The sequence below is a fragment of the Xiphophorus maculatus genome, chromosome 3, assembly GCF_002775205.1.
Source record: "Xiphophorus maculatus strain JP 163 A chromosome 3, X_maculatus-5.0-male, whole genome shotgun sequence".
NCBI lineage: Eukaryota > Metazoa > Chordata > Actinopteri > Cyprinodontiformes > Poeciliidae > Xiphophorus > Xiphophorus maculatus.
In genome coordinates, this window is record NC_036445.1 from 18,836,375 (window position 1) to 18,861,047 (window position 24,673).

The 24,673-nt window shown below is 38.0% G+C and overlaps 3 protein-coding genes across 6 annotated transcripts; all 3 read left to right on the top strand.

The window, feature by feature from the left end:
* LOC102223454 (mpv17-like protein) lies at positions 1-3,667 on the top strand. Of its 2 annotated transcripts, XM_023330808.1 has the most exons (6): positions 1-40; positions 213-275; positions 1,127-1,427; positions 2,898-2,968; positions 3,041-3,070; positions 3,159-3,667. In XM_023330808.1, exons 1-6 carry the CDS (start codon positions 38-40, stop codon positions 3,276-3,278), a joined length of 588 nt encoding a protein of 195 aa, XP_023186576.1. In that variant the 5' UTR covers positions 1-37; the 3' UTR covers positions 3,279-3,667. The 2 variants fall into 2 exon arrangements, with proteins under 2 accessions (XP_023186576.1, XP_005798937.1); XM_005798880.2 differs by lacking the exon at positions 1-40 and having other exon boundaries at positions 196-275; positions 1,090-1,427; positions 3,159-3,665.
* A 781-nt stretch (positions 3,668-4,448) lies between these two features.
* rpl18 (ribosomal protein L18) lies at positions 4,449-9,812 on the top strand. The gene is made up of 7 exons (XM_005798815.2): positions 4,449-4,525; positions 5,081-5,167; positions 5,299-5,406; positions 6,402-6,500; positions 6,614-6,737; positions 7,863-7,932; positions 9,677-9,812. The coding sequence occupies exons 1-7, from the start codon at positions 4,523-4,525 to the stop codon at positions 9,750-9,752; spliced, it is 567 nt and encodes a 188-aa protein (XP_005798872.1). The 5' UTR covers positions 4,449-4,522; the 3' UTR covers positions 9,753-9,812.
* Positions 9,813-10,037: 225 nt separating this feature from the next.
* On the top strand, positions 10,038-24,506 carry sphk2 (sphingosine kinase 2). 3 transcript variants are annotated; one of them, XM_014468680.2, is made up of 9 exons: positions 10,038-10,128; positions 12,409-12,836; positions 13,326-13,879; positions 17,279-17,428; positions 17,509-17,603; positions 17,687-17,802; positions 18,481-18,684; positions 19,604-21,206; positions 21,506-24,506. In XM_014468680.2, the coding sequence occupies exons 3-9, from the start codon at positions 13,414-13,416 to the stop codon at positions 21,566-21,568; spliced, it is 2,697 nt and encodes an 898-aa protein (XP_014324166.1). In that variant the 5' UTR covers positions 10,038-10,128; positions 12,409-12,836; positions 13,326-13,413; the 3' UTR covers positions 21,569-24,506. The 3 variants fall into 3 exon arrangements, with proteins under 3 accessions (XP_014324166.1, XP_023186554.1, XP_023186555.1); XM_023330786.1 differs by having other exon boundaries at positions 12,409-13,879; XM_023330787.1 differs by having other exon boundaries at positions 10,114-10,189; positions 12,409-13,879.
* Positions 24,507-24,673: the final 167 nt, after the last annotated feature.

Below are 24,673 nucleotides of genomic sequence, written 5' to 3' on the forward strand. Positions count from 1 at the left end.
TGAGCCTCTACTTCAACGCTTTAGAAAATTAAAATCTATGGTAAGTCATGTCTAACCTCAAAAGCTCGACAGTGTGAGGCTGTACCCATGTGCTTCTTTCCCACATGATAAAAAGCTTTATCACACATTCCTGACAACCACGGCTAACCTTTGACCCGGCAGAAACATTTCTGTCACTTATGCTCTGTTCTTGGTTCTTCCACGTTCTGCAGAGCCAGTGGGAACTGTGTTTGTTTCAGTGGCTTTGGGGGTTTAAAGAGGAGCCAAATTCAGAGGTGTGTTTGATTGTTGTGATTTATATTTTTTCATAAAACTAGGGTTGTTTTCAGACGCTGCTCTCTTGTTTTCTTTTTGCACAGCTTCTGCTAAGGTAAAGATAGATTACTCTGGTAGAAATCCTGTCTTTGAAAACAGGAAGTGAGACAGTGATGTTATATTACCCTGAACCTTTGGGGTGGAGCTTTGTGAACTGACGATATTTCTAATTGTTTGAGTATTCTCAGTAATGCAGCTCATATTCTCTGTTAACTTGCTCAAGTAACTTTTCAGCAAGAAATATGAACTTTTGTTAATTCAATTATTATTGAATTAACTTAATATGGACAAAAAAGTATTGTTTATAAGTTAAAAATATTATTAGAAATGACTGAATTAATTATTTCAAGTGTACTAAGACATTTGCGCTAGAAACTATACCAAAACTACGTGTTGTTTTTTCATGATGTTTGGACCTGGATTGGATTATTTGGGCCCATTTTTTAAATTAATTTCTGAAGTAAATGGATTGGACTGCAGTTCACTTATCGTTAGCCAAATAGCATAATTGCCTAAGTCCTATTTTTTAAAATAAGACTTAGGTAATTATATGACACACACCATAAGTGTGTGGCATGTTTGGCATGTGTGGCATGTGTGGCACGTATTTCTTAAATAAAATACATACCGCCACACATTTAAATTTTTTTATATTTACTATGAGAATCATATATCATTGGAGGTTTAGGGGTTTAAAATGACCCATATGAATTAATATTTTCCCAAGCCACTGTCCTTAAATGTTTTTAAGACCAACGTGTTCCTTCTGGTCAGACGCTTCACCATGAACCGGGCCTGGGCCTTGTTTCAGGCTCACCCCTACATCAGCAACGTTCTGGGATACACGGCGCTGTTTGCCTCGGCGGACCTCATCCAGCAGAGAGTCCTGGGTAGAAATCCCGCCCCGGCATTCGAGCGGTCCGCCGAGATCGACTGGAATCAGACGGCTCGAGTGGCGACTGTGGGCCTGTGTTTCCACGCCAACTTCAACTACCACTGGCTGCGAGGGCTGGAGAGGATGCTGCCCGGCGGCGGGCTGAGGGCAGTGACGAGGAAGGTGGTGCTGGATCAGCTGGTTGCTGCTCCGGTTACCATCAGCGCTTTTTATATCGGTGAGCATGTTGTTGTTAAGTATTATTAAGTAGCGATACTTAATAATAAAATCACTCAAGTAAAAATAAAAAGTACAGCAAAGTAAAAATATTCCTAAAAGTACATTTTTTCAAAAAAGTAACTCAAGTAAATGTACTTGAGTTAGTGTAAATATCCAATTTTGTGTACTTTAGATAAAATACCACAAGAACAAATATTTATTACAAATAACTGAGTGTTCACGTTCGTTTTTCCTACATTTTGTTGGTCTATGTTTGTATTGGTGGAACAATGGTGCTACTGACTCACTAATGATTGGAAATGTAGAATATCTCTGCAAAGAAAAAGGCCAAATGTAGGCATGGATGTCTTGGCTGAGACAGAGAAACAAACTCTGGTCAAAGAGTGTTTTGTTTCTTTGTTAGTTAAATTAAGCAAACTCTGTCACTGCTTATCAGACTTTTCTAATTTAATAGAACAATAAAATTGAAAAAAAATAAATTTCCACCTCTGGAGTTCAGTGAATGCAGAGTTATTAAATCTATGCAGATGATGATGTCAGATTGTTTTCTACTAAACAACATAAAGTCCAGACAGTTCATTTAGCAACATAATATACAATATTTACCCCTAAACCAAGCTGAAAAGGTCATATGTTGATTTTATCATCTACAGCTCCTTCACTGCCCTGTTAGATACAATTAAAAAGCTCTAAAATTACTAGATTTTTTAATGTTGCAGCAAAATTTCACACTGAATAACTTACAGGATCCAACCGTTAATTTCAGTCAATTATTCAGAGTGAAAATCCCACATTATGATTTTGTTTTTCACTAAGTCGACGACGGTGCCACACTTATTGGAACACCTAATAAATTCTGTTAATTAAATTTAACAGAATGGTTTTCTTACACAATTGCTGCTTTACTTATCTAAATGTCCACTCTTCAAAATGGGGAAGATAAGAAAACATGTACAGTAATTTATATGAGGTGAAACGAGTGTTGATTCTTTTAAGTCAAGAAATGGCCGGACGTTAAAGAGTTAATCATCTAAAGTTCACCTATAGAAAGAGCCAAGGTAGTTTAGTTTGAAACCTTACATTTATCTGTCCATCAAAGGACAACTTAAAAATACTTTTTTGTTTCTAGAGTGGATGAAGGAGGGACATTTATGGGGTGTCAAGTCTCAGTAACACATTTCTATTTAAAAATAGTAGAAGGCACTGCAGCATTTTTCAGAGTTTATTGCCATCAGATCTATAAATCTAAATATATTATACTTTTTTATGTATTGCTATCTTAAACATGTTGTAATTACTTCATGATTATATTTTGCATTTTACAAACACACTAACAACTAAAACTGAAATCTTAATTCCCTTTGTTATGAAATATTTGAATATTGTTATATGTTATAAGTTGCTGATTTTGAAGGACTGGACAAACAGTGATTACACGAGTAATTTAATTATCAGATCTGTCTTTCAGGTTTAAGCTTTTTAGAAAACAAAGACGACCTACTTGAAGACTGGCGACATAAATTCTGGACGTCTTACAAGGTCTTAAATTAATGTTTAGCTTTACTGGACTATCATGCGCTGTAGCTCTTAAATATCTGTCTGTCGCTGCAGGCCGGAGTGGTGTATTGGTCAACGATGCAGGTGAGACACTTTGTTTTCCTTCATGGATTTCCTTTATTCGTTTATAGAACACTGGGTTTTGATTTTTAATCTGTTTGCTTCTTGTCAGGCTGTCAACTTTGCCTTTGTGCCTCCTGTGGCTCGTACTGCGTTTGTGGGAGGAATTGCTCTGACTTTCACCATCTTTCTATGTCATCTTAGACAGCAGCGTGGTCACAAACCTGACTAAACCTCAGACATTCATGTTTAGGAGACATATTGTAAAATAATGGCATTAACTGAAGCTCATTTGAAGGGGAGGTTATATGTGAAAACTCTGAAAGAATAACGTTCATACGTCTGTGAATCAGATGATCGTCTCTTTCCAAGTTGCTCACTGTGATCTGTTTACAAATATTAAATAAATGAATGCATAAATGCCTGATCTTTGCTGCTCTTGTGGTTTTTAAATCTACTAAACATGATTTCATGCAGCCTCCTGTGCATGTGTGTGTAGGTTTTTTGTCCCTTTGTAACCAACAATCTCCTCCATCTTTATTATGTCACATCTGTTTTCATTTGTCTTATAAGCTTGGTTATTGAGGTTTATACTGCTGACATTTTTTCTGTTTAATTCATCTTAAGCACATGGAATGTATTTATTTTGAAGCATGGCAAAGACATGCACAATATATAATAAAGGTCAATATTACTGAAAAGTCGATTTATTTTAGTAACTCCATCACAAAGTGAAACACAATATATAGATGAATACAAACAGACTGATGTTTTCAGTTCTTTATTTTTGTTAATTGAACAAAACATTATTAAAATAGCACACTCAGATGCAAATAAATGTGCAAGTGAGTAGGAGGATACATTTTTCAAAATGTGCACAGCACAGAAACCGCAGCTGACTATTTACAAGAAGTGATAAAAAATGTGCAAATAACAACAGGATTGTTATTTGTAATGAGAAAACTGCACAAATAGCAGTAACAATGAGGCCCAGACACTGGGTGAATGGTCGGGTAGACCCACGGCAGGTCGCCAGTCCATTCCAGATAATTGATACAATTAATGGTAAATATATAATTACCTAAATGTACCATTGTGTATCATTAACAATAATAAAACAATTATATTTTGCTGATAAACATGCTCCAATGTACTTGTGGAATGTAAAAACTATCTGTAACTCAATGCTATATATTTTTTTTTAAATCTATTATTTTTAAACGTTCTTTTTCTTTATCCTCCATCCTCTTCACATGTACAATTAGCTCTTGTAATACGGTAATATAAAAACAAACGGGTTGTTAATAACTGATTTAGTTCAACTGCTAATTCCACTACACACCACTAGAGGCTCCGTCCTCAAATTAACAAGCGGAAAACACAAGCTTCGCAGCCAATCAGAAGGCCGAGATTTCAGAACATTGCGTTATCGCGAGACGTTGTCCCTTCCTTTTCCCTTTTCGCTCTGAGTCCAAGATGGTAGGTACAGCTACCAGATATTGTAAAATATGATAGCTGTTTTATCCACTGTCATCCTCTTTGTCAAACCATTGTATCTTGCTGATTAGTACATAAACATGTCCCGTAGGTACTTGGTGTGGCACTGTTGCTGTAATTTTAGATTATTTGTCCATATTATTCGTATTAGCATAGCTTGTTTGAAGCCGACATTGGTGCCACTTTCAGTCATGATGCTGACTTGAAATTAGCCTTGCATGGTTTTCTAAAAGCCAGATATTATTTTCAAACTCAGATTGTATTTTGGTTACGTTTTTAGCGATTCAAACTGAGCCAAATAAAATGCTGCTGAGAGTGTTTGCTAGGTGATAGCCGTTCGCTGTAGTGTCAACGTGTGAGCTAGCTTCAGCTAGCTAAAGGGCTCTAATCTGTATTATGATTTAACTTTGTATGATTTGCTTTAATGCGGCTTTAGCGATGTGTAGTTTAAGGATAATAGTGGACCCTACATGTGATTAGTTTGAAACGAAGAGTTCAGGTGATGCATCTCAATGTGATTTTGTTCACATTTTCAAGGGAGTCGACATCAGGCACAACAAGGACCGTAAGGTGCGCAGGAAAGAGCCAAAGAGCGAGGATATCTATCTGAGGCTCTTGGTTAAGGTAAATAATTTTCTCCTGTCTTTAAAACCATATCTCTGATACTACTTATTGTTGCATAAAACGTTGAGTATGTAACTTGTGATAGTCAGATTCTTAAGTGTCTCATAACTTGTCATATTGGTTTCTTACAGTTGTACAGGTTTCTTGCCCGCCGCACAAATGCTCCCTTCAACAAGGTGGTCCTGAGGAGGCTGTTCATGAGCCGGACCAACAGGCCTCCCATGTCCATCTCTCGCCTGGTTAGTCCAAGATAGTTTAAAAATATTTTTCTGCGTTGTAAGGCGTAATTTTGCAGGTGGGCACTGGTATGTTCAGAAATGGCTTTTTTTTCTGTAGGAAATTTGATTAATTTGTTCAGAGATCCTATTTTATGGGATGCTATACTGCAGTGGAGCACATTTAATCACAAACTTGAATATTTTTAAAGACCTTTCGGCATGTGATCATTGTTGTAAAGAACACCCACATGTCCCAGCTTGCCTTCTTTTTGTTAGTGTTTTTTTTAACAAGTAGTTATCATTTAACAAGAGGAAAAAGCTCAATTCATTATGGGGATCATTAACATTTTTAGTGTAGAGTTCTGTTGATTATGAATAGTCAATATCTTACCTGGACCAACTGATGTGTTGCATTATTTTGGTTTGATGAAGCATTATTTTCAAGCTGATGCAAGTTTAAAAACAAAGATTTTTTTTATTATGTAAAGAAAAAACAACTTCAATTGTAAAAATGTCTTAGTGGTTTACCCAATCAGTTTTTAATAAATTGCATCATTTTTATTAGATGCTTGCTTAAAAGTCCTACACTCTATTGTTCTGATGTTAATGTTCATCTGAAACAAGGCTGAACAACTAAAGCATGTCAAACGATTAGGAATAAAAGCTATGGTAGAAGACACAGGCAACAATAAAATATCAAAAACTATTTAATTTGATTTGCTGTAATGTTATGTGGGGCTTTGGGGGCTTTTCATGCCAAAATTTGAAATGTTTTGAACATAAAATTTATGGTTTTGATGCTTAACATTGACTGAGATTAAAAAAACAAATTGAAAGAGATGTTAACATCCTAATTTATAATTTACGGAAGAAAAATGATCAGCCATAATAGGGCTGAAATCCTTTTCTCCCATTTATATCTATAGGTATATTTTCTACATGTTTCTCCCTCTCTTCCTCGGTTTTTAAATATGTCCTCATCAGTTTTCCGGTCTGCCTGTTTTGTCTTTAATTAGATCCGTAAGATGAAGATGGCTGGCCGTGATAACAAAGTCGCTGTTGTCGTGGGAACGGTCACTGATGACATCAGGATTCAGGATATCCCCAAGCTCAAGGTAAGTGATCTTACAAAATCTAAGCTTTCCTTCATAGTATTTGATCTTATAAATATTTAGATAATGTTCCTTCAGCATTGTGACCCTCTGAAGTTCTGCGTTTTGTTCTGTAGATCTGCGCTCTCAGGGTTACCGACCGCGCCCGCCGCAGGATCCTGAAGGCCGGGGGTCAGGTGATGACATTTGACCAGCTGGCTTTGAGTTCTCCCAAAGGACATGGCACAGTGCTGCTGTCAGGTACCTGAACGTCTCTTGTTTCCTCCTACAGTCTGCCAGTTTAATCTGAGAAGGTAGAATCATTAATAAACACTGTAATATAAGCACTTTGAGTCAGAACAAAGTCTCTGGATTGGCAATCTTCGCTGAGCAATAAGCAAATGACACCATCAAAAAATGGATAAAAAATTGTTTTGGTCGTGTTTGAAATCTTGACACTATTTAACCACATACTGTTTTTAAATTATTTTTGACAAATTGCTCATTATGTCAGACTTTCTGTTTGATTGAGGATTTCATTTGCTCATCATTTTGAAAGAAAAATTATGGACAAATTTAGATTAAACTCGTCTTTCACTTCATTTGGACAAATCTTAATAATGCCCAATAAAGTTTAGTTTTTACTTTTATTCTTATTAGTCTTGTATGCTTAACTTTGCTGAGTCAGATTTTAATTTTAGCATTTTATCCCTTTACATGTTGTCTTCAAATTTGGTGTGTTTTTCTCAAACTGAGTCCAAAATGCTGTAATTAAAATCTATAAATCTATTTGGGGGGATTTTCCCTAGTAAAATAAATGTCAAAAAATGACATTTCTTACAAAATGCATTTAGTTCAAGAAAATCCATTCCTTATCTGATATTTTAAGGAGTTATAGATTTATAAACGGTAGATCTAGACTCTAGATCTACTGTTTAACAATGTTAAATTTGTTTTGTGCAATTTGTAGATGAGACGCGTCTGCTGTTACAAGTTCAGTGCTAATACTTAGTATTTAAATATCCAGAATGTTCTAAAGTGCAGAAAATATGGAAAGTCTTCCTGTTTAAATGAAAAATGTATAGAAATCTTATTTATTTTTTTCATTTTGAAACAATCTCAAGTCACTTTTAGGAGTCTGACAACATGAATGATTGCAAATGGTTCTTTTAACCAAGCCTTTAAGAGTTTTATTTCCCAGTCAAAATGAATCAAAGTGGCTCTTTGTTATACCCGACATTTCTTTTCTACTGTTGTAGAGTTTCCACATGTATGCTATAAATGTGGATTATTATCTGTATTAATGTAGAGATCTAAAACTGATGATGATGTCAGAGATTTTACTGTTTGTATCTGATGTTACATACATCTTGTTTTTTTTTTCAGGGCCACGTAAAGGCAGAGAGGTGTACAGGCACTTTGGAAAAGCTCCTGGAACCCCTCACAGCCACACCAAGTACGTCTGCACCCAACATGAAACCAATACAGCAGCACATGGTTAAACACAGGAGCCCTGTTAGTTTATTAACCAACATTGGTTCCTTTTGTTTAAGTCAAATATTTTGACTACAAATTGGTAAAACTACAAAATTCAAAACCTACTGGGTCATCAAAACAGCTTAGATTTGAGCTATTTCCATCTGATAAAAGTCAATGTATTACACCCTGGTGTGCTTAGTTTCTTACTTCCCCACATTGTTTCCACTTAAAAGCAGAAACAACACAGTTTACTTTGATACTTTTAATGATGTGCCGTTATTGTAGAGAAGCATTTGTTTAAAAATGCTAAATTTAATGCACCTTGAATTGAGGGCTTGTACAGTCGACATTTTTTTCTAAATTTACCTAAATTGTCTTCAGTCCAATGTTGAAACTTTTGAAGTTTGAGTCTTTGCTGCTTTCAAACATCTTTATTTCAAACATTTCTCTAAAGTGTGATGTTTATTTTATCTATAAAACTTTAGTTATTTTGAACATTTGATTAACATGAAATTGTGTTGGGCTTATGAAACAGAGAAGAAGTTCAGACGGTTTTTGGTATTTTAAAATCTCTCCAGTTTTAATTGTTTTGTACCACAAACGATTCAGATGTAAAATGAAGCTACCTCTACGCCTGTCACAATAACAATTTTCTGGATGATAAATTGTCCCAAAACTTATTGCGATAAACGATAACATTGTTTTGAGAACATTTTTAAGTAATATATCGGTAATAACGGCATGAAAATGCAAGAACACATTCTCAAAGATCAATAAACTTTAAATTCTAATGAACTTTTAAACTCTGGAACTATAAGATTTTTGGAATATCGAACATAAAGAAAACAACAGCTACGACAAATAAAATAAATTATGAAGTCTCTGTAAACAAAATTATCTTAAAAAAAAAGGATAGTTGAGACCAAAACATCAGACTGCTGACTTTGATCATCCAGTTTTTGGTAAGAAGAGAAAAAAGAGTAACGCTAAATCAAGCAAATGAAAATTGACTATCTTTTAATGTATCATGCGATGAGTTGATTTATTGTTTATTGTGACAAGCCTGTCTGTGTTATTGAAGGTTTTCATCTGCTTTGAAAACCTATAATAATTTTCTACATTTTAGTAATTCATTCATAGTTTGCTGGTGAACGTGGCTCTATATAAGTGAAGTACAGCAGTTGAGGGTCAGCAGACCAACACAAAGTAGGAATGGGAGTAATGGAAAGTGGAAATTAAATTAAACAGATATTTTCTAAAGTGTAATGATTTGAAATGTTTTCTTTACTGGTACAAAGTGGAAGGAATGTCATGATATCAGGTTAATATAAAGAGAATCAAATCCACAACCACACTAAGATACAGTGTTTTAGGGGAATGGGGGCCACAATCAATAGCTGAGATCTATGAATACTTGAAACCTCCCCCTCTTAAAGTGATTTTAACAGTCTATTTTAATACTTCATATTCCAAATATACCTTTGTTTATTAATGGAAACTGTATTAGTACTACAGCAGAAGCTAGTCGCCAGTTGTTTCCAAGGAAAATTATTAGTATTTCATCTTTCCATGCTGCACAATTGACAAATTTTCCACAAATATTTCAGTCTTAATTCCAGAGAAAAATGCATGAATAAACTGTTTCACTGTACTAGTTCACTGGAACAAAGGTTATTTGAGATTTTGATTTGTCCTAATTTCTACTCTCTCCTCCTCTCCAGGCCCTACGTCCGCTCCAAGGGCAGGAAGTTCGAGAGAGCCCGCGGTCGCAGATCCAGCCGTGCTTACAAGAACTAGTCTCGTTTTTGTTTTTCATGCAATCTGACAAATAAAAAGATGATTGTCTGTCCAAAAACACCCTGTCTGTTTTATTGAACAGCTCAAGAATGGGTTGATGTGTAAGCAGATGAATAAACCTCCCATAACACACCGCGCTGCGGGCTTTTAATTGCACCGGGATGGTGCTTTGAGCATTCATCAGTTGCCTGATAACAAATGACTGTAACCGGAAGTGGTGGTCTGCTGATGATTGGAGAATGTCGGTGGGTGTTTCAATGTTTTCCTTGCCGTCATTGGGTTTCCTCTCCGCCGCTCAGACCTGCTGCTGCCTCGGCTCCAGACACTTCCTGCTCCGACTCAGTTTTCGCAGTCCTGAAGAGGGGGACAGGATGAGGTGATTTGAACTTTGTTTCAGCGCTGCTTTGTGTTCTGCTGGGCTTGAATTACCATATAAGGTCCAAATTTGAATCTTAACTTTTATTGCTTTACCGCTACTTTGAATAGTAAATCACAGCGGTCTGTAGCTAACACGCTAGTTTGTATACATCTTATCTAACCATTTGACTTGAACGACTAAGTAAGACTTTAAAACTAGAAATAATACGTATCGATACACTTTTAAAGGGAACAAAATGTAAGTGTAAGTTAAACTTTAAGCTGGATATGAAGTAGAAAACTGTTAGCTTCTGCTAACTGACAACAGTTAAAACTAGCTAACATTAAACTGGGGGCGCATCTATCATTAGCCTCTGGGTTAATTACCTCTAGTAGTTCAAAACTATTTTCAAACACAGTTTTGGGTTTGTTTTCGAATAGTACGTTAATGGTAACTGTTTGAAGAAATTCAGATTAAGTTAGCTGGCTAACTGACGGACTGCTGCTAGCTTGGTTAGGTGGTCAGCATCGATCGAAGTTTCCATGTAAAGCCAAGGATAACCAGACTGCCGGCCAACGCTTTAAAATGTGTCTTTAAACTGCGTAATTACACCCTAAATTGAGGAATACCTCCATGTATTCAGGAAATGAACCAAACTGTTTTTTTTTCTTCACCGTTATTTCTACAACCTCTTTGTTTCGGGGGGTCAAATTTAGCCTGGTTGTTATTATTTCTATGTCCCCGCCCTGCACTTCAAGGACGTGAGATGCAACAATGGGCATCAGTGAGGTGCATTTCTGCGTGTTTAATCAGAGCAGGACGCTGGCCAGCTGTTGGTTTGTCTGCATTACAGCTCGAACAATCTTTCCACACTGTTGTTGCATTTGGAAAGAGCTGCGGCCAGGTTAATATCTGTCTGAGATTAAACATTTACTAACCAAGTCGTTCTATTTCATTGCATACTAAATATGACATTTTACCTAGAATACATGGCCTAGAAAATTTTTAATACACCTTCCGCACTGTGACTGGAATTTAAAGTGTATTTAATCTAAATTTTATGTGGTGGACTATCAGAGAAATGCATAACTGTGAAAATAATTAGAAATTATATTTAGCATGGTGGTTCTAAATAATTCCTGCAGAAGTAGATTATATCTTTACACAGCAAAAGCTCAAAATCTTACCAACATATTTTTGTCAAAATGTTTAGTCAATAGAAGCTCCTGTATCTTGCTGAAAAATTCTGCGCAAGTTACTTTTGTCTTTTTTCAAGCGTACTAAGACATTTGCTTTAGAAACTAAACCAAAAATACTTGGTAATATTTTTTTTTTTTTGCAGTGCATTAAATTTAATCATCTTCGTTTAAGTTCAGCTTTTCTGTGAATGTCTCTGACATGAAGGGAAGTGGTCAACTGAGTCCAAAACTGAACATGTTGGGCATTCGTGGTTAAAAACTGCAGCAGCACAGTACCCTGAGTACACCATTCACACAATAAAACATGGTGGTGGTAGCAGCATGCTGCAGTGGACACATTCACTCTGCAGGGACAGAGAAGCTGGTCAGAGTTGATCGGAAAAACGAATTAAAATATTTATAGGTCAATCCCGGAAGCAAACCTCCTAATCTGTGAAAGATTTGATACCAGGAGGAATGAGACCTGTGTTGAAGTTGTTCTTTAAGTGGTTTATTATGATAAACAAGGTTAAAAAAAATGCCTCAATTCTAATTGTGTGTCTAAATTGGTAATTCTGAATCAAGTCAGTGTGTGCATCATCATAAAATAGCATTTGTTGGCCGATGATGTTTTGCGTCATGCATTTGAACTTCGCTTGCTAATTGAAGGAACATGTTGGGAACATTGTGACGTAAAAGCAAGACAGCTCAGCAGTTCAACATCCACATTGTGACAGAGAGCACTTTTGTCCCACAGTCCTGAGGATTGAAACTCCTGAGTATGTAAATGCTTATAAGCTTGCGGTCATTGGCATGCAACTTCTCATGCACAGTTATGTAGCGTCACAGCGAGGCGGTTTAAGGATGTGTGACTGTGAGTCAGCAGCAGTCCAGACGCACCTATGGTCAAGGGGAGTGGCAGATCTGATATTGCTTCACTCTAAAAATAATCTCTCCTGCTTATTGTAGTGATTGTTGCTAAGACTGAGATATAAAAATGCGTTTTTATATAGTGATAAAAAATATTTTTTTACTCGTAACTCCTTACAGGGTCACTTTGTAGATGTCTGACTTTCCAATATTGACATCAACACTTAACGTTGCTTTTCTTTTCCTACAGGAGCAGAGATGTTTGGGAGGGAACGTGACTCCTGGGGCTTCACTTAAGGACATTAAGATGACATGAACTAAGGACTTACCTGGAACTGATTCCTTTGTGTATTTTCTTTGTTCCTCTTTTTTTTTTTTGTTTAGTTTGCTTATTCCCTATGTTTGTTTATTGTCAGGTGTCATTCGGAGGAGTGTTTTCTACGACGAATCTTTAATTTATCACACTACCGTCCTGAAGGCGTGATTTTTGTCACTCCTCCTGCTTGTGTCGTATGTAATCTCTGAGATTTCAGATAGCAATAGAAGTTTCAAAGGTCTCAGAAAAGCTGCACTCATCATATCTTCGGGGCATTCATCACACTGCAGGCTGCATTCGACATGCAACATACTTTAAAGAATCGCTGCACATTAGTTTAATGACCTCCTTTCATAGAAAAGGTGTGTTTTGCTTCGTGTCTTATTGATACTTTATTGATGTTTGAGTTACTTCTTTTGAGAGGTTCAGTTTTGTACCTTTGTGTGATTATTTAAAGATTACTGATTAATTAGCTGCTCTGCTGCCTTGTTTTGCTGAGACCAAAGGCAGCTTCGAACTGAAATGTAAACTTTTTTGTACTTATGCAAGTTCTTTGTTTCTGATTGACTGAGTTTCCTGTTCAAGCGTTGAAGTATTGCTTCCAGTTTTTAATTGGCAGGAAACTGTTAGAACTGACAGCTTAGATTTGATTGCTTTTTTTCTCCTCATCTTCACTGGATTATTTCTTTTGAAAAATGACTCTTTATACTGGAAGAAGTTTGCTTTTCAAATGAAGACAAAATCAGAAGGTTTTGGGTTTTTTTGTTGCCTGCATGAAGAATAATCTTAAAGTGATTTCAGGGATGAAGTTCTTTTCTGATACATTTTAATTTTTCTTGCACATCTTTAAGAACTGACAGCTCTCTGAGCTTCTGGTTCCAGAAGCTCGTACCGTTTGCTTCGTCAGACTGGCAGACGTCGTCCGATCCAAAAGCGAGGATGCGCTCCCCAGATTCCTCCTCACCTTCTCCAGAAGAAGCCCTCCTTCACGGACAGTTTGCCAGCTGGGAATCTGGCAGTAACTGCGGCAGCAGCTGCAGCTGCCCGGAGAGCCCTGGAAGCTCAGGAGGGCTTTCCCCCGCCACCTCACCAGCTCTGAGTCCGGCGTCCAACTATGCCTTGACCCTCACCCATACCCACATTCACGTTCAGCGACTCTCGTCGCGGCCCGGGAAGGAAGCCCGTCTCCTGCTGCCTTTGTCTGAGCTGGTGGGGTGCAGCTGTCCTCGCTCTCCTGCACCGCCGCTGCTTGTGCTGTATTGGTATCCGCAAGGGAAACGGAGGAAGGGGGTGTCCAGGCGCAGGCAGGTGAAGGCGTACCTGGCGGAAAGCCGGCCTGAAGCTGAGAGGTGGTCAGCCGCTATCCAGTGTTTGCTCAGAGAAGTGCCCGTTACAGCTAACACAGGTGAGCGTCTCTTTCACCTGAAAAGCCTTTTTGTCCAGACAGAATCACAGATCATCTGTATCAAAGCAGTCATTAATATTCACTCATGTTAAAAATTTGATTTTCAGATCTGATAACAATATTTGTAATCAATCTGTCTGTACAAAGCTGGTTTTCACAAACCTACCTGGTTGATTGATACATTAATGCTACATCACTTTAATTTTTAACATTTTCTATGGGATTTCTTCAAAATTATCCTTTGGGACGATTCAAATTTCTTTTAAAAATAAAAAGAGAAATCTTATGGAGCTTGCTCCTTTTTTTTTTTTTTTAGCTCATATCGTCACCTTCTTAAAATAACGGCCTAAGTGAAAACTGTTTCCTTCTAGAAGTTGTTTCAATAAACAAAAATACTTTTGGCAAAAAAAATGACTTGGGACATTATTCCAGGAAGGTGGAAATATTTTAATAGCTTATATAACTGAGACATATTTCTTAATTACTTATATTGTTGCTGTTTTTTTTTTTTTATCAAAACAAGTCTATATAGGTCAAATAAAAATAATACAGAAAAACATACAAATATATATTTAGATAGTATTGAAGTGGTTTTGTAAAAAAGAAATAATTATATATTTGACATTTTCTATCTGCATTTGTGAAAGAAAAGCAATTTATGAAAAAAACTTATGTATTTAGTTTGCTAGTGGTGTCAAATATCAGGAAAGTAGACAGTAGCAAGGTTGCTGCTAGAAATTACGATGACATTATGAATTACAATCCACATTTTCCTGAATTCGTTCATTGTTATGCCGTTGTGTAACATCTTTTCTCAATCCACTTAATGAGCTTTAGTGTCTCAGCAGGAGGGCATATCGATCCCAGCGGCCAAATAAATGAAATGCAGGCTTGAAATTTACTACATTACCAAATAGTAAATGCACAGTTTTTTGCGAGTGAGATGATAATGTGTTATATTGTGTTGCTCTCCTGGAAGATAGCATTAATTTAGTATCAGTCGCATTAAGAGCAGTGATGGTTATAGGAGGTGGAAGGCAGTTTTAAGCTCCACTGGAGCGTCTGAGTAAAGAATCACGGCATCTGCAAAAAGATGTCATTCAGCTGCTGGTATGTTTTTCCCAATGATTTTAATACAAATCTGGTGAAAAAATGTGTTCTGTATCATAACTTTGTGCGGCTCTATAAAAATGTTATTTATTTGTAAAGTATTCACTGTTAGATGTTTCGGCTCACTTGGTTTTTAAACTTGACAACAGAGAATCTTTCCTTTGATTATTTTTAACTGATTGCATTGAAGGACATTTAAAGAATGCTAGTTCTGCGCCTTTGCTTGTTGTGACCTTTATGTTTGGCTCCAGGAATTAGCCTGAAACTCCACATTTTGTTGTTTTGTTTGCTTTCATTTATGCCTCCCTTTGTAGACTCTTGCTAATTATAGCTGAATGTCACAGTGGCCCTGGGTCTTCCTGCATGTTCAGCCAACTCATTCTGTCTGGAAAGTTTTTATTCTGCACAGCTTTCAAAGACTGTACAATACCTGAAAACACTTCATTAAGTAAGCTTTGAAGTTTATCAAACTGTTCACCCTCTCTTTTGTCTGTTCTGCACGCACATGATTCTATATATTCATAATAATTACAAAGTTCCCCCCAGAAAACTTGCTAAGCCTGGTGGTTGGGCTGCTCAGCAGTCATTCATCCAGCGGCCCGCCGTGTTTTTGAGTTAAAAAATATTTAAAGTTAAAAGAAAATTGGAAAATATTACATGATAATTATGTGTTACTGGAAGATTGGAATATTAATATCTGAACACCAACTATAAAGTCTTAAAAAATGCAAACAAACAAAAAAACTGTAAATAAATAAGCAATGCTAAGCCTGGTGGGGGCGTAAGTAAAGCCTGGTGGCCCACCAGGCTTATAGAACACCGGAGGAAAGCCTGAAATATACACTCTCCAATGCTGCAACATACCACTCCTTCCCTTCAACTAATAAGACTTGGTTATCAGAAGATAAGTGTTCAAGGTTCAGTCTCCTTTTTGTCATTGTAGCCTTTGTTAATGTTCCTTATCTAGATGTTTTCTGTTGCTTATCTCATTACATAACATGTAATTGAATTATTCTGCTATATTCCATCTTTGTTCTTGCTTTGGTATTAATTTAAGAATCACCGTTTTCCTGTTCTGAATGGTAATATTGTTGGGCTTTACTGTTTTAGTGATCACTGAACTGCCCTTTAGTTGTTCACAGTTAACTATTTCTAGGAGAGAAGTATAGTTTCTTTAAAGTTATGACTTTTGTAAACTGCTGGAAAATATTATTGGAATTATATTGTGAACAGAGCAAGTGTTTCATTTCTAAGTCGTATAGTTTAAAATATCTGAAAATCAGTGCTTGGTGTTGGCTGGCAAATGATTATCTTCACCTACACTTGCTCACTCTTTGTTGCTTAGATTCAACAAGGTTTTATAAAACATTTCTCATTGAGTTTGGTTCATATTAACATGATGGCATCATGTAACAGCTGAAAGTTTGTTGACTGCTCATTCATGATCCACCACATCCCAAAGTCGCTCCATTGCACTGAGATCTGGTGACTCAAGTACATTGAATTAATTGTTACATTCAAGAAACCTGTTGGGAATTATTTGACCTTAAAGCAGCTATCAGACGAAGGGTACACTGCGGTCATAAAGAGAAAAAGTAACGACACTCAGGTCGGCCATGTTGTTTAAACAATGGTCAGTTTATACTAAGGGAGCCAAAGTGTCTCAAGAAATCGAGAGCTTTGAGTTTCGGCCATGTGATTAGAGTGAAGTACACTGCCAGGTGAAATAAGAGAGAGAGGCTCAGTCTCAAATTAGAGTCGACTAACTCTGAAACAAAAGCTCAGCTAGGGGTGGACGATGTGGACTCTGAATTTAATCATGATATTGTACTATTGTGACAATGACAAAAGTAACAATAAGAACAATTTATCACCTTTTTTTTAGGTAACTGCATCCCTGTGACTGCATTCATTGCACCACAGCTGAAAATTTAAAATGAGCTTCTTCAGGACACCACTTACCTAAAGAAATGTGACTAACCTGTGCACATTTATTCATATTTTTGAATATGAATAAAAAGTATTCATAGTCCTATTCCCATTCTTGTGGAGAAAATTGTAAAAACACAATTTTAGTCAATTTTTTTTAACATTACTTGAAATTTATTGAGATGGCAAATGAAAATTTGCATTATAAGAAATATTTCACAATAAAGGATAAACAATCCGATAAAAAAAAAACTGTAGGAGTTTATGCCATGTTACAGTTGACCTGGTGTTGAGGATTTCTAGATGCCCTGAATAATTAATATTTGAATATTTAATTTAGCATTTCTTCCTCATCATCAGAGTTTTCCAGAAGTCTGCTACCTCGTCCCAGGCGACTACTGTTATTGGTCAATCCATTCAGCGGAAGAGGCCAGGCGATGCAGTGGTGTCAGACCCACATCCTGCCAATGATTAGGGAGGCCAACATCAGCTACAACCTCATACAGACGGGTAAGACAAGAAGCTGGAAATCATAGCTGTGAGTAAGGATAATGCATAAATGTTAATTTATCTTTATTAATCTGTCCTAGAGCGTCGGAACCACGCGAGAGAGCTCATCAGAGAGATATCGCTCCCAGAGTGGGACGGCATTGTCATTGTTTCTGGAGACGGACTGATGCATGAGGTAAGGTTCTGATGCTGCAATTGATGTGCAGGTAAAGTTTTAGGTCTCCTGAAGTCTCTTTTGAATATCCTGTGGATTTGTAGGTGATTAATGGACTGATGGAGCGTCCGGACTGGGAACAAGCAATAAAGACACCTCTTGGCATTCTGCCCTGTGGCTCTGGGAATGCACTGGCTGGCTCCATCAACCACTACGCAGGGTGAGGGGAGCAGTGGCTGGTCAGGCATCATCAACCCATTTCTATCCGTCATCAACATAGAGCTGGACAATAAGTCAATAACAATACATATCAAGATAGACAATATATGATCGATACGAAGAGATAGAATATTCAATAATTTCCCTGAACTCCGATTGAGAACCACACTGCATTCTGGGAGATGTAGGCAGACGACAAAGCTCAACCTTTCACAAGTAGCTGAGCAAGGTCACTCTTTGGTTACCTAGCAACAATTTGTTGAGTAACTAGTGGTTACCTTGCACAGCAGCAGTTTCAGGTTTCACCCCTCGTACCTACTTAGAAATAAACAAAGTGAAAACTGGACTAAAAAAGGAAAAATCACGTCACTGGTTTGGGAGTATTTCAGATATTTAAAACAAAAAACTAATGAATAATTATTGATAGCGACTGAAATGAAAAGCTGCAACTGTGAAATCGGCCCTAGGTTAACTTGCTATTAGCAGTAAAAAAAAAAGAGATGGAGCAACTGATTTTGTTTTTGGTACTTTTCAGATGCAACATTATTTAAAGTTGTACTGCAAATCTGAAAGAAATATTTTAAAGTCACCATTTGAGTTTCCCAGTATGTTTTTTGTAAATTGAGACTATTTCTATCAGAGATGAGTTAGGTTTTTTTCTTTTTCTTCCCTTTCTCAGGTATGACATGTGCCTTCGAGAGCCGCTCCTTTTAAACTGCTGCTTCTTGCTCTGTCAAGGCGGCATCCGACCCATGGACCTGGTGTCTGTAACAATAAGCCCTCTGCCCTCCAAAAACAGCCATGCTGCAGCACCCAGGAGACTGTTTTCCTTCCTTTCTGTCGCCTGGGGCTTTGTGTCTGATGTCGACATCGAAAGTGAAAGGTGTGTGTTTTATGTCAAAGCTCAAGTTATTTGGTTGGTGCTGTTTATTGAAAAAGTATTCATGCTGTTGAATTTTTTGAAATTTTAAAACCACAAACTTCTTTGTATTTTCGGGGACTTTATGTGATAGGCTAGCAAAACTAATGCATATATATGAAATAATACACAAGTTATTTCTTTATAAAATCCTTTTTACACATAAAAATCTAAAAAAAAAGGGTAAAGCACACTTTTATTCACCCTCTGTGAGTTAATATTTTGTAGAAGCACCTTTCCCAACAATTTTTGGTCGTCTAGACGCTTTCACTCATTTTTATTTGCACAACAGTTCAAACTCAGTCAGACTGGAGGGATAGATTATCTCATCATCAATTTTCAAGTCTTACAACAGATTCCTGGTTCAGCTCTGGACTTTGACTGGGTCATTCCAACAGATGAATATTCTTTGATCTAAACTGTTAAATTGTAGCTCTGACAACGATTAAGGCCGTTGTCCTGGTGGAAAGGAAACCACCGTCCCAGCATAAACTTTGTAGCCCCTGACAGTCTCTTCCTGGATTGTCCTGTATTAGCTCCACCAACCTGAGCCACTTCCTGTTTCTTTTCCACCGCCATCAGGAGATTCAGGATGATGTGCACTTCCTCAGACTCTACCTCAAGCTTCCCCAAAACCTTATCTGCCACCTGTCTGGATTTTATTTATGGGTAACAAAGTAAAAAGGACTGAAAAGGGGCCAATGTGTAGGCCATGATTTCAGATTTTTAGTTGAAAAGAAAGTATTTTTGTGTTTGTCTGTTATATAAAATCCCAATTAGATACATTAAATGTGTGGCTGAAAACTTGACTAAATATGGGAAGTTCTAGGACAATCAAACATCACAAGACAAAGTTTCGTTTTAAACATTTTTTTTGTTCCAGGTATCGTGGTTTGGGCTCAGCTCGCTTCACTTTGGGCACTTTGGTGCGCATAGCTTCTCTTCGATCGTACAAGGGCCGTCTGTCCTACATGCCTCCCTCTGTAGTTGCCACATCTTCAAATGGGACACCTCCACCCAGGAGACTCCTCTCCCGCAGCATTACTGAAGGCCTGGATGGATTCTGCAAAACACCCATCCATCGCACTTGCTCCGACATGGGTATCAGTGAGCAGAGGAGCCTCTTGCGGAGAGGTGAGATGGAAAGAGAGGAGAGGCAGAGAGAGAGGACAAGGAGACGACAGAGGGGTAGAGGTAAAGGAACCGGTGTGGTGAGAGCTAGCAGTCTGGCAGAAGACAGAGAGAAGGAGGGGCAGTTGGAGATGGAAGCTGAAGAAAAGTCCGGAAACTGTTCGGAGAAGTCCGGAGCGAGTTCTGCGTCAAATGAACGAGATGAATCCAATATGGGAAGAGATGAAAGGCTGGCAGAAATAAGGGACGAAAGGGAAGACGAGGAAACATCAGAGCCAGACTCTTGTGAAATGTTGGAGGATGACGATGAGAGGGACGAGGAAGGCAGTGGCGGTTCTCTGGAGGCGGACGGAGTGTTGCGAGCCAGGGAGTTGGGGGAGAGCTATGGGGTGGACATGGGAAGAGAGGCACAGGAAGAGCCTGGAGATGACCTCTCTAGCCAGGACAGTCTTCAGAACACCAGAGAGTTGGTGAGAAAGAACTCGGCTCCTTCAAGCCAGATAGCCGACGCTCTGCTGAGCCAGCCTCTCAGTCAAGAATCCAGCACAGATTCTGGGATTTCTTATGGCATGGAGGACATGGATCTGAACGAAACATTATTCCAAAAACAGTCTTACTCTCTGGATGTGGCTCGGGAGCGATCTCTCACCATCTCCTCCCCTTTCCGTCACAATCCCTTCTCCTACAAGCAGAAAGTTCTGGACCAAAACCAAAACACGTCCCGTCCAAGGCCCCACTCACTCCTCCAGCACTCCAGCTCCAACTCCCTCCCTCCTAAAATGACTCCCCCCTCCTTTTCTCCCACACCACCTTCTTCCCCTTCCTGTTCCTCCCCACGCTCATCATCCTACCTCACCCCCCGTCCTAACACCCCTAACTCCACCTTGAACTCTCCCTCGTTCCAAATGCCGTCCTCGTCTTTTAACTTTGACCTTAACGAACCAGCAGGACTTCTAAGGAACCGTCCGTTTGTCTCGCTGCCTTTCGATGTGCCAAGGGACGACTTGTTACCGCCACTCGATCAGCCGCTCCCCACCAGAGATTGGGTCACCATTGAAGGGGACTTTGTCTTGGTCTTGGCCCTTTACCAGAGCCACCTCGGGGCTGACCTCCATGCTGCACCTCACGCCAGATTTGACGACGGCCTGATCCACCTGACCTTTGTCCGAGCCGGCATCTCCAGAGCCACGCTACTCAGACTGTTCTTTGCCATGGAAAAAGGAAACCACCACTCACTCAGCTCGCCGTACGTGAGCCACGTAACCTGCAAGGCCTTCAGACTGCAGCCGCTGTCTCCGCGGGGAACCCTCACTGTGGACGGGGAACTTGTGCCCTATGGACCACTACAAGCGCAGGTTAGAAAGTTCTAATAACTGTACCTGAATGTAACCATACAGTACCTGTGATAAGCTTTGAAATTTTCCACATTTTGTCTTGTGAAGCCAAAGAGTTGAAGATGGACATGGGCTTTTATATAAATGATCACCAACATGGTGAATAATGGCAAAGTGGGGAGAATTTAGAAAAGATTAATGGAAATAAATAGAGTACTTGTCATTCTGGTTCAGGTTCTGATTAGATTATGCTATGTAATCTGTATTATATCTTTATTGTGTCAATAAGTTACTCATCAATTTTTTCTGGTCTTTCACAGATTCATCCTTCCATGGCCCGCCTCGTTGTTGGAGACACTGGAGTAAAGATTACCAGACTTTAATAAGGGATTATGGATCTTATATATATATTTATATATATATATAGACATATCAATACTCTAATGAATTATCTCTGTCGCCCTTAAGCTCTCAGAGGGAGAAAGATAAAGTGGAGTGTTTGAGACACTAGCTTTGTTTCCAGAAAACACTTTTCGTAGGGATTTAAAGGGATAACACACCGAGCCATGCGTCATTGCAGAATGACTGCAGGGATTAATACTAAATTTCAAGAATTGTTTTTTAAAAATGCGCTTAGTTGCACAAGTGTTGTATAATGTATAGTAAGAAGGGGAACCACACAGTCTTGGATAAGAAGAGGGAATACCAATACCAATTGAATGTTTTGTGGAATTTTTCGAGCAGACGGTGCATGAGTTGAATGTTGGTATGCATGCAGAGAAGCACTAACTGAATTTTGCCTTAGACTGAGAGAAATACGATTAATGCCCAAGACAGAGATATTCTGGGGTGATAAAAATACACGGAAATTATCCACAATCCCTTATCTGGACTCTTTCTTCCACCAGTGTTCAACTATTAAAGGACAACGACTTTTGTCCTTTAAATTAATGCCTTATCTACCATTTGCTCGTTCTGTTATGTGATGAGCCGAAAATTTGTTAGAGAGAAAGTTTGGGATGTTCTTAAGGTAAGGTTTTGCTATAAACGGTATAAACAGCTAATTTCCTACCTGCAGTAGACAATTCGCTTAATGTTTTTAATTTAGATAAAATTTAGATGGTTTATGAAGCTAACGGTAATAGCTAGTCCAATCAGAGTATGTTTCAGAATGCTCTTCTGTTTAATTCAAAAAACTCAAATCAGAAAATTAAGAGTTTTTTTTTACCTTTAAACTGTCGTCACCTTTGATTTAGATTGTTATATATGCAGAAATTCATTCTTATTCACACAGGAAATGGAGGTTGGAGGTGGTACGCCAGCAATTTATTCCTACTCCCAAAATATTTATAGCATTTATGATCAGAGAAACTTTGTGAAATCAAAGGAAAATGGCTTAAAAAATATTATAGGGGTTTAAGCGAACACCATTTATGGATTTTTCATCACTCAAATTTTATCAGGCAGTTATGTTTACTGGAAGATTATTGAAGATTATTCCTGACTCAAATTATATTTGTAATTGTAGTTCTTTGTGCAAATAATTTACCAGTGCAAGCATGACAACAGTTTAAAGGTTCATGAAACGGCACATAAACCACTGCGGCATTTTGTAATCAGATATTTTAAGAAAGTAGAAGTTCACAAGGCTACCCATTAGTCTCAGCCCTTAGGCCTAACTAAACTGGATTTGGACAAAATGCAGATACCAGTTACCTACTGCAGATAAGATTTTGACTGTTTATAAACTGCTTACATAACCTCATCTAAAATCCCTTTAACCTCTGTTCAATATTACATCAGATGCATAAATTTAACACTAGTTATACATTTCCTTAGCTCCAGCTACCCACTGTGATTCTCCAAACAGAATAACGTGGCTCTACATCAAATCCTCTTGCTACAAGTAAATCAGTTTAAAGCAACATCAACAGAAACCCCCCCACCCCGGATAATTTCTGGACTGAATGTTAACCATCACTGACATTTGCATTCTGCCTGCTTGTTTTTAGCCAGTGGATGCACGCTGCTGATGATGTCAGTGATGTTGGTTGTTGAAACATGTTGAACATAGCAATTCCTGAATAAAACTAGCTGATTTCTCACTGCTTTTAGACACTTTGATATGAAAACAATCACTGCCCTAGGCCTCAGCAGTCTGAGAACAAATAGTTGAAAGTGTAGTTAGATGGGATGCATCAGCTATCTTGGATATGCTTCACAAAAACTGGAATTGAACCAGCACAGATCAGTAGGATGCAAAGTAACTATTTAATGAATACTAACCACAAAATAGAAACTCACATGTTTCACTAAGCAGATGTGCCGGCATTCGATGCCTAGCACAGAAATTGTGGACTGAATTGCATTGCTTTAATGAACTGTTGGAGTTTAAACACTGACAGGGTATAAAAGGTACAACTGATTGTTTAAAAAGCCTTTTATAAGAGCCAGAGGAGACGACACTAAAATAAATCAAGGCTATATTGGTGGATCAAATGATTTAGCATGAGATAAATAAGATAAAAATACTTGGCTTAAAGTTGATTAAATAAACCAGCTGCAGAACAGACTGTTAGATTACAGTTTATTATATTTCCATTTGAAACTTGCTGACAGCTATAGTTATTTGAGCTGATAAATAAAATGAAAGTGAGTTTTTTGAGCCTGAATTGTCTTACAGAGATTAATTTTCTTACTGTAGAGCCTGCTGACTCGGTCTGAGCTGAAGATGAATCATTAGCATGTGCAATATATCAATCAGTTAGAAGATGTGCCAACTGCTTGGATCACCATCAGCATACTGTACTTTTTTAATCAATGCCTTTGTATAATAAGCCTGTAAATTACAGCTGTTGAGGATTTTCTCAACAGATTTATCTTTCTGTCTTTGCCTTTTTTCCCCTTTCACATGCACAATTGAAGTAGCCTACCACGGTTTTTACACTGCTTTCACAGCTACAGAATGCGAGTACTACATTTTGAGTCTCAGCTTGTACTATTACTAGATAGGAACTGATGTACACGGTGTGAACAGAAATATGCCAAAATGTTTACTAATGTTGCAGAGCCTAGTTTTGATGGTTTACTTTCTTTGAGCAGCAGCGTTGTCTGTGGCCATAGCTGGGACCATGGCATTTTCTAGACCAATCTGATGGGACAGTCCTGGACTGCAACGTCTGAGTGGATACATGCCTTTACATTGTCTTTAGAGGGCTGCTTGTAATGAAATGGTAATATTACTAAATCAGTGGAAATGTATACATATACAGTGTACAGGTAATGGCTATAAATTGTTTCAAAAATAAATGTAACTTTATAAATTTGTCTGGTGTGACGTAATTCATTATTCCTAATATATGAGGCTTTTAATTTTCTACTATTTTAGGCTAAAGAAACACTGCTCTTCATGCTTTGTATTAAACAGTGGTGGCAGCTTCATGGTGTGGGTCTGCTTTTCTGCAGCAGAGATGAAGAAACTGATCAGA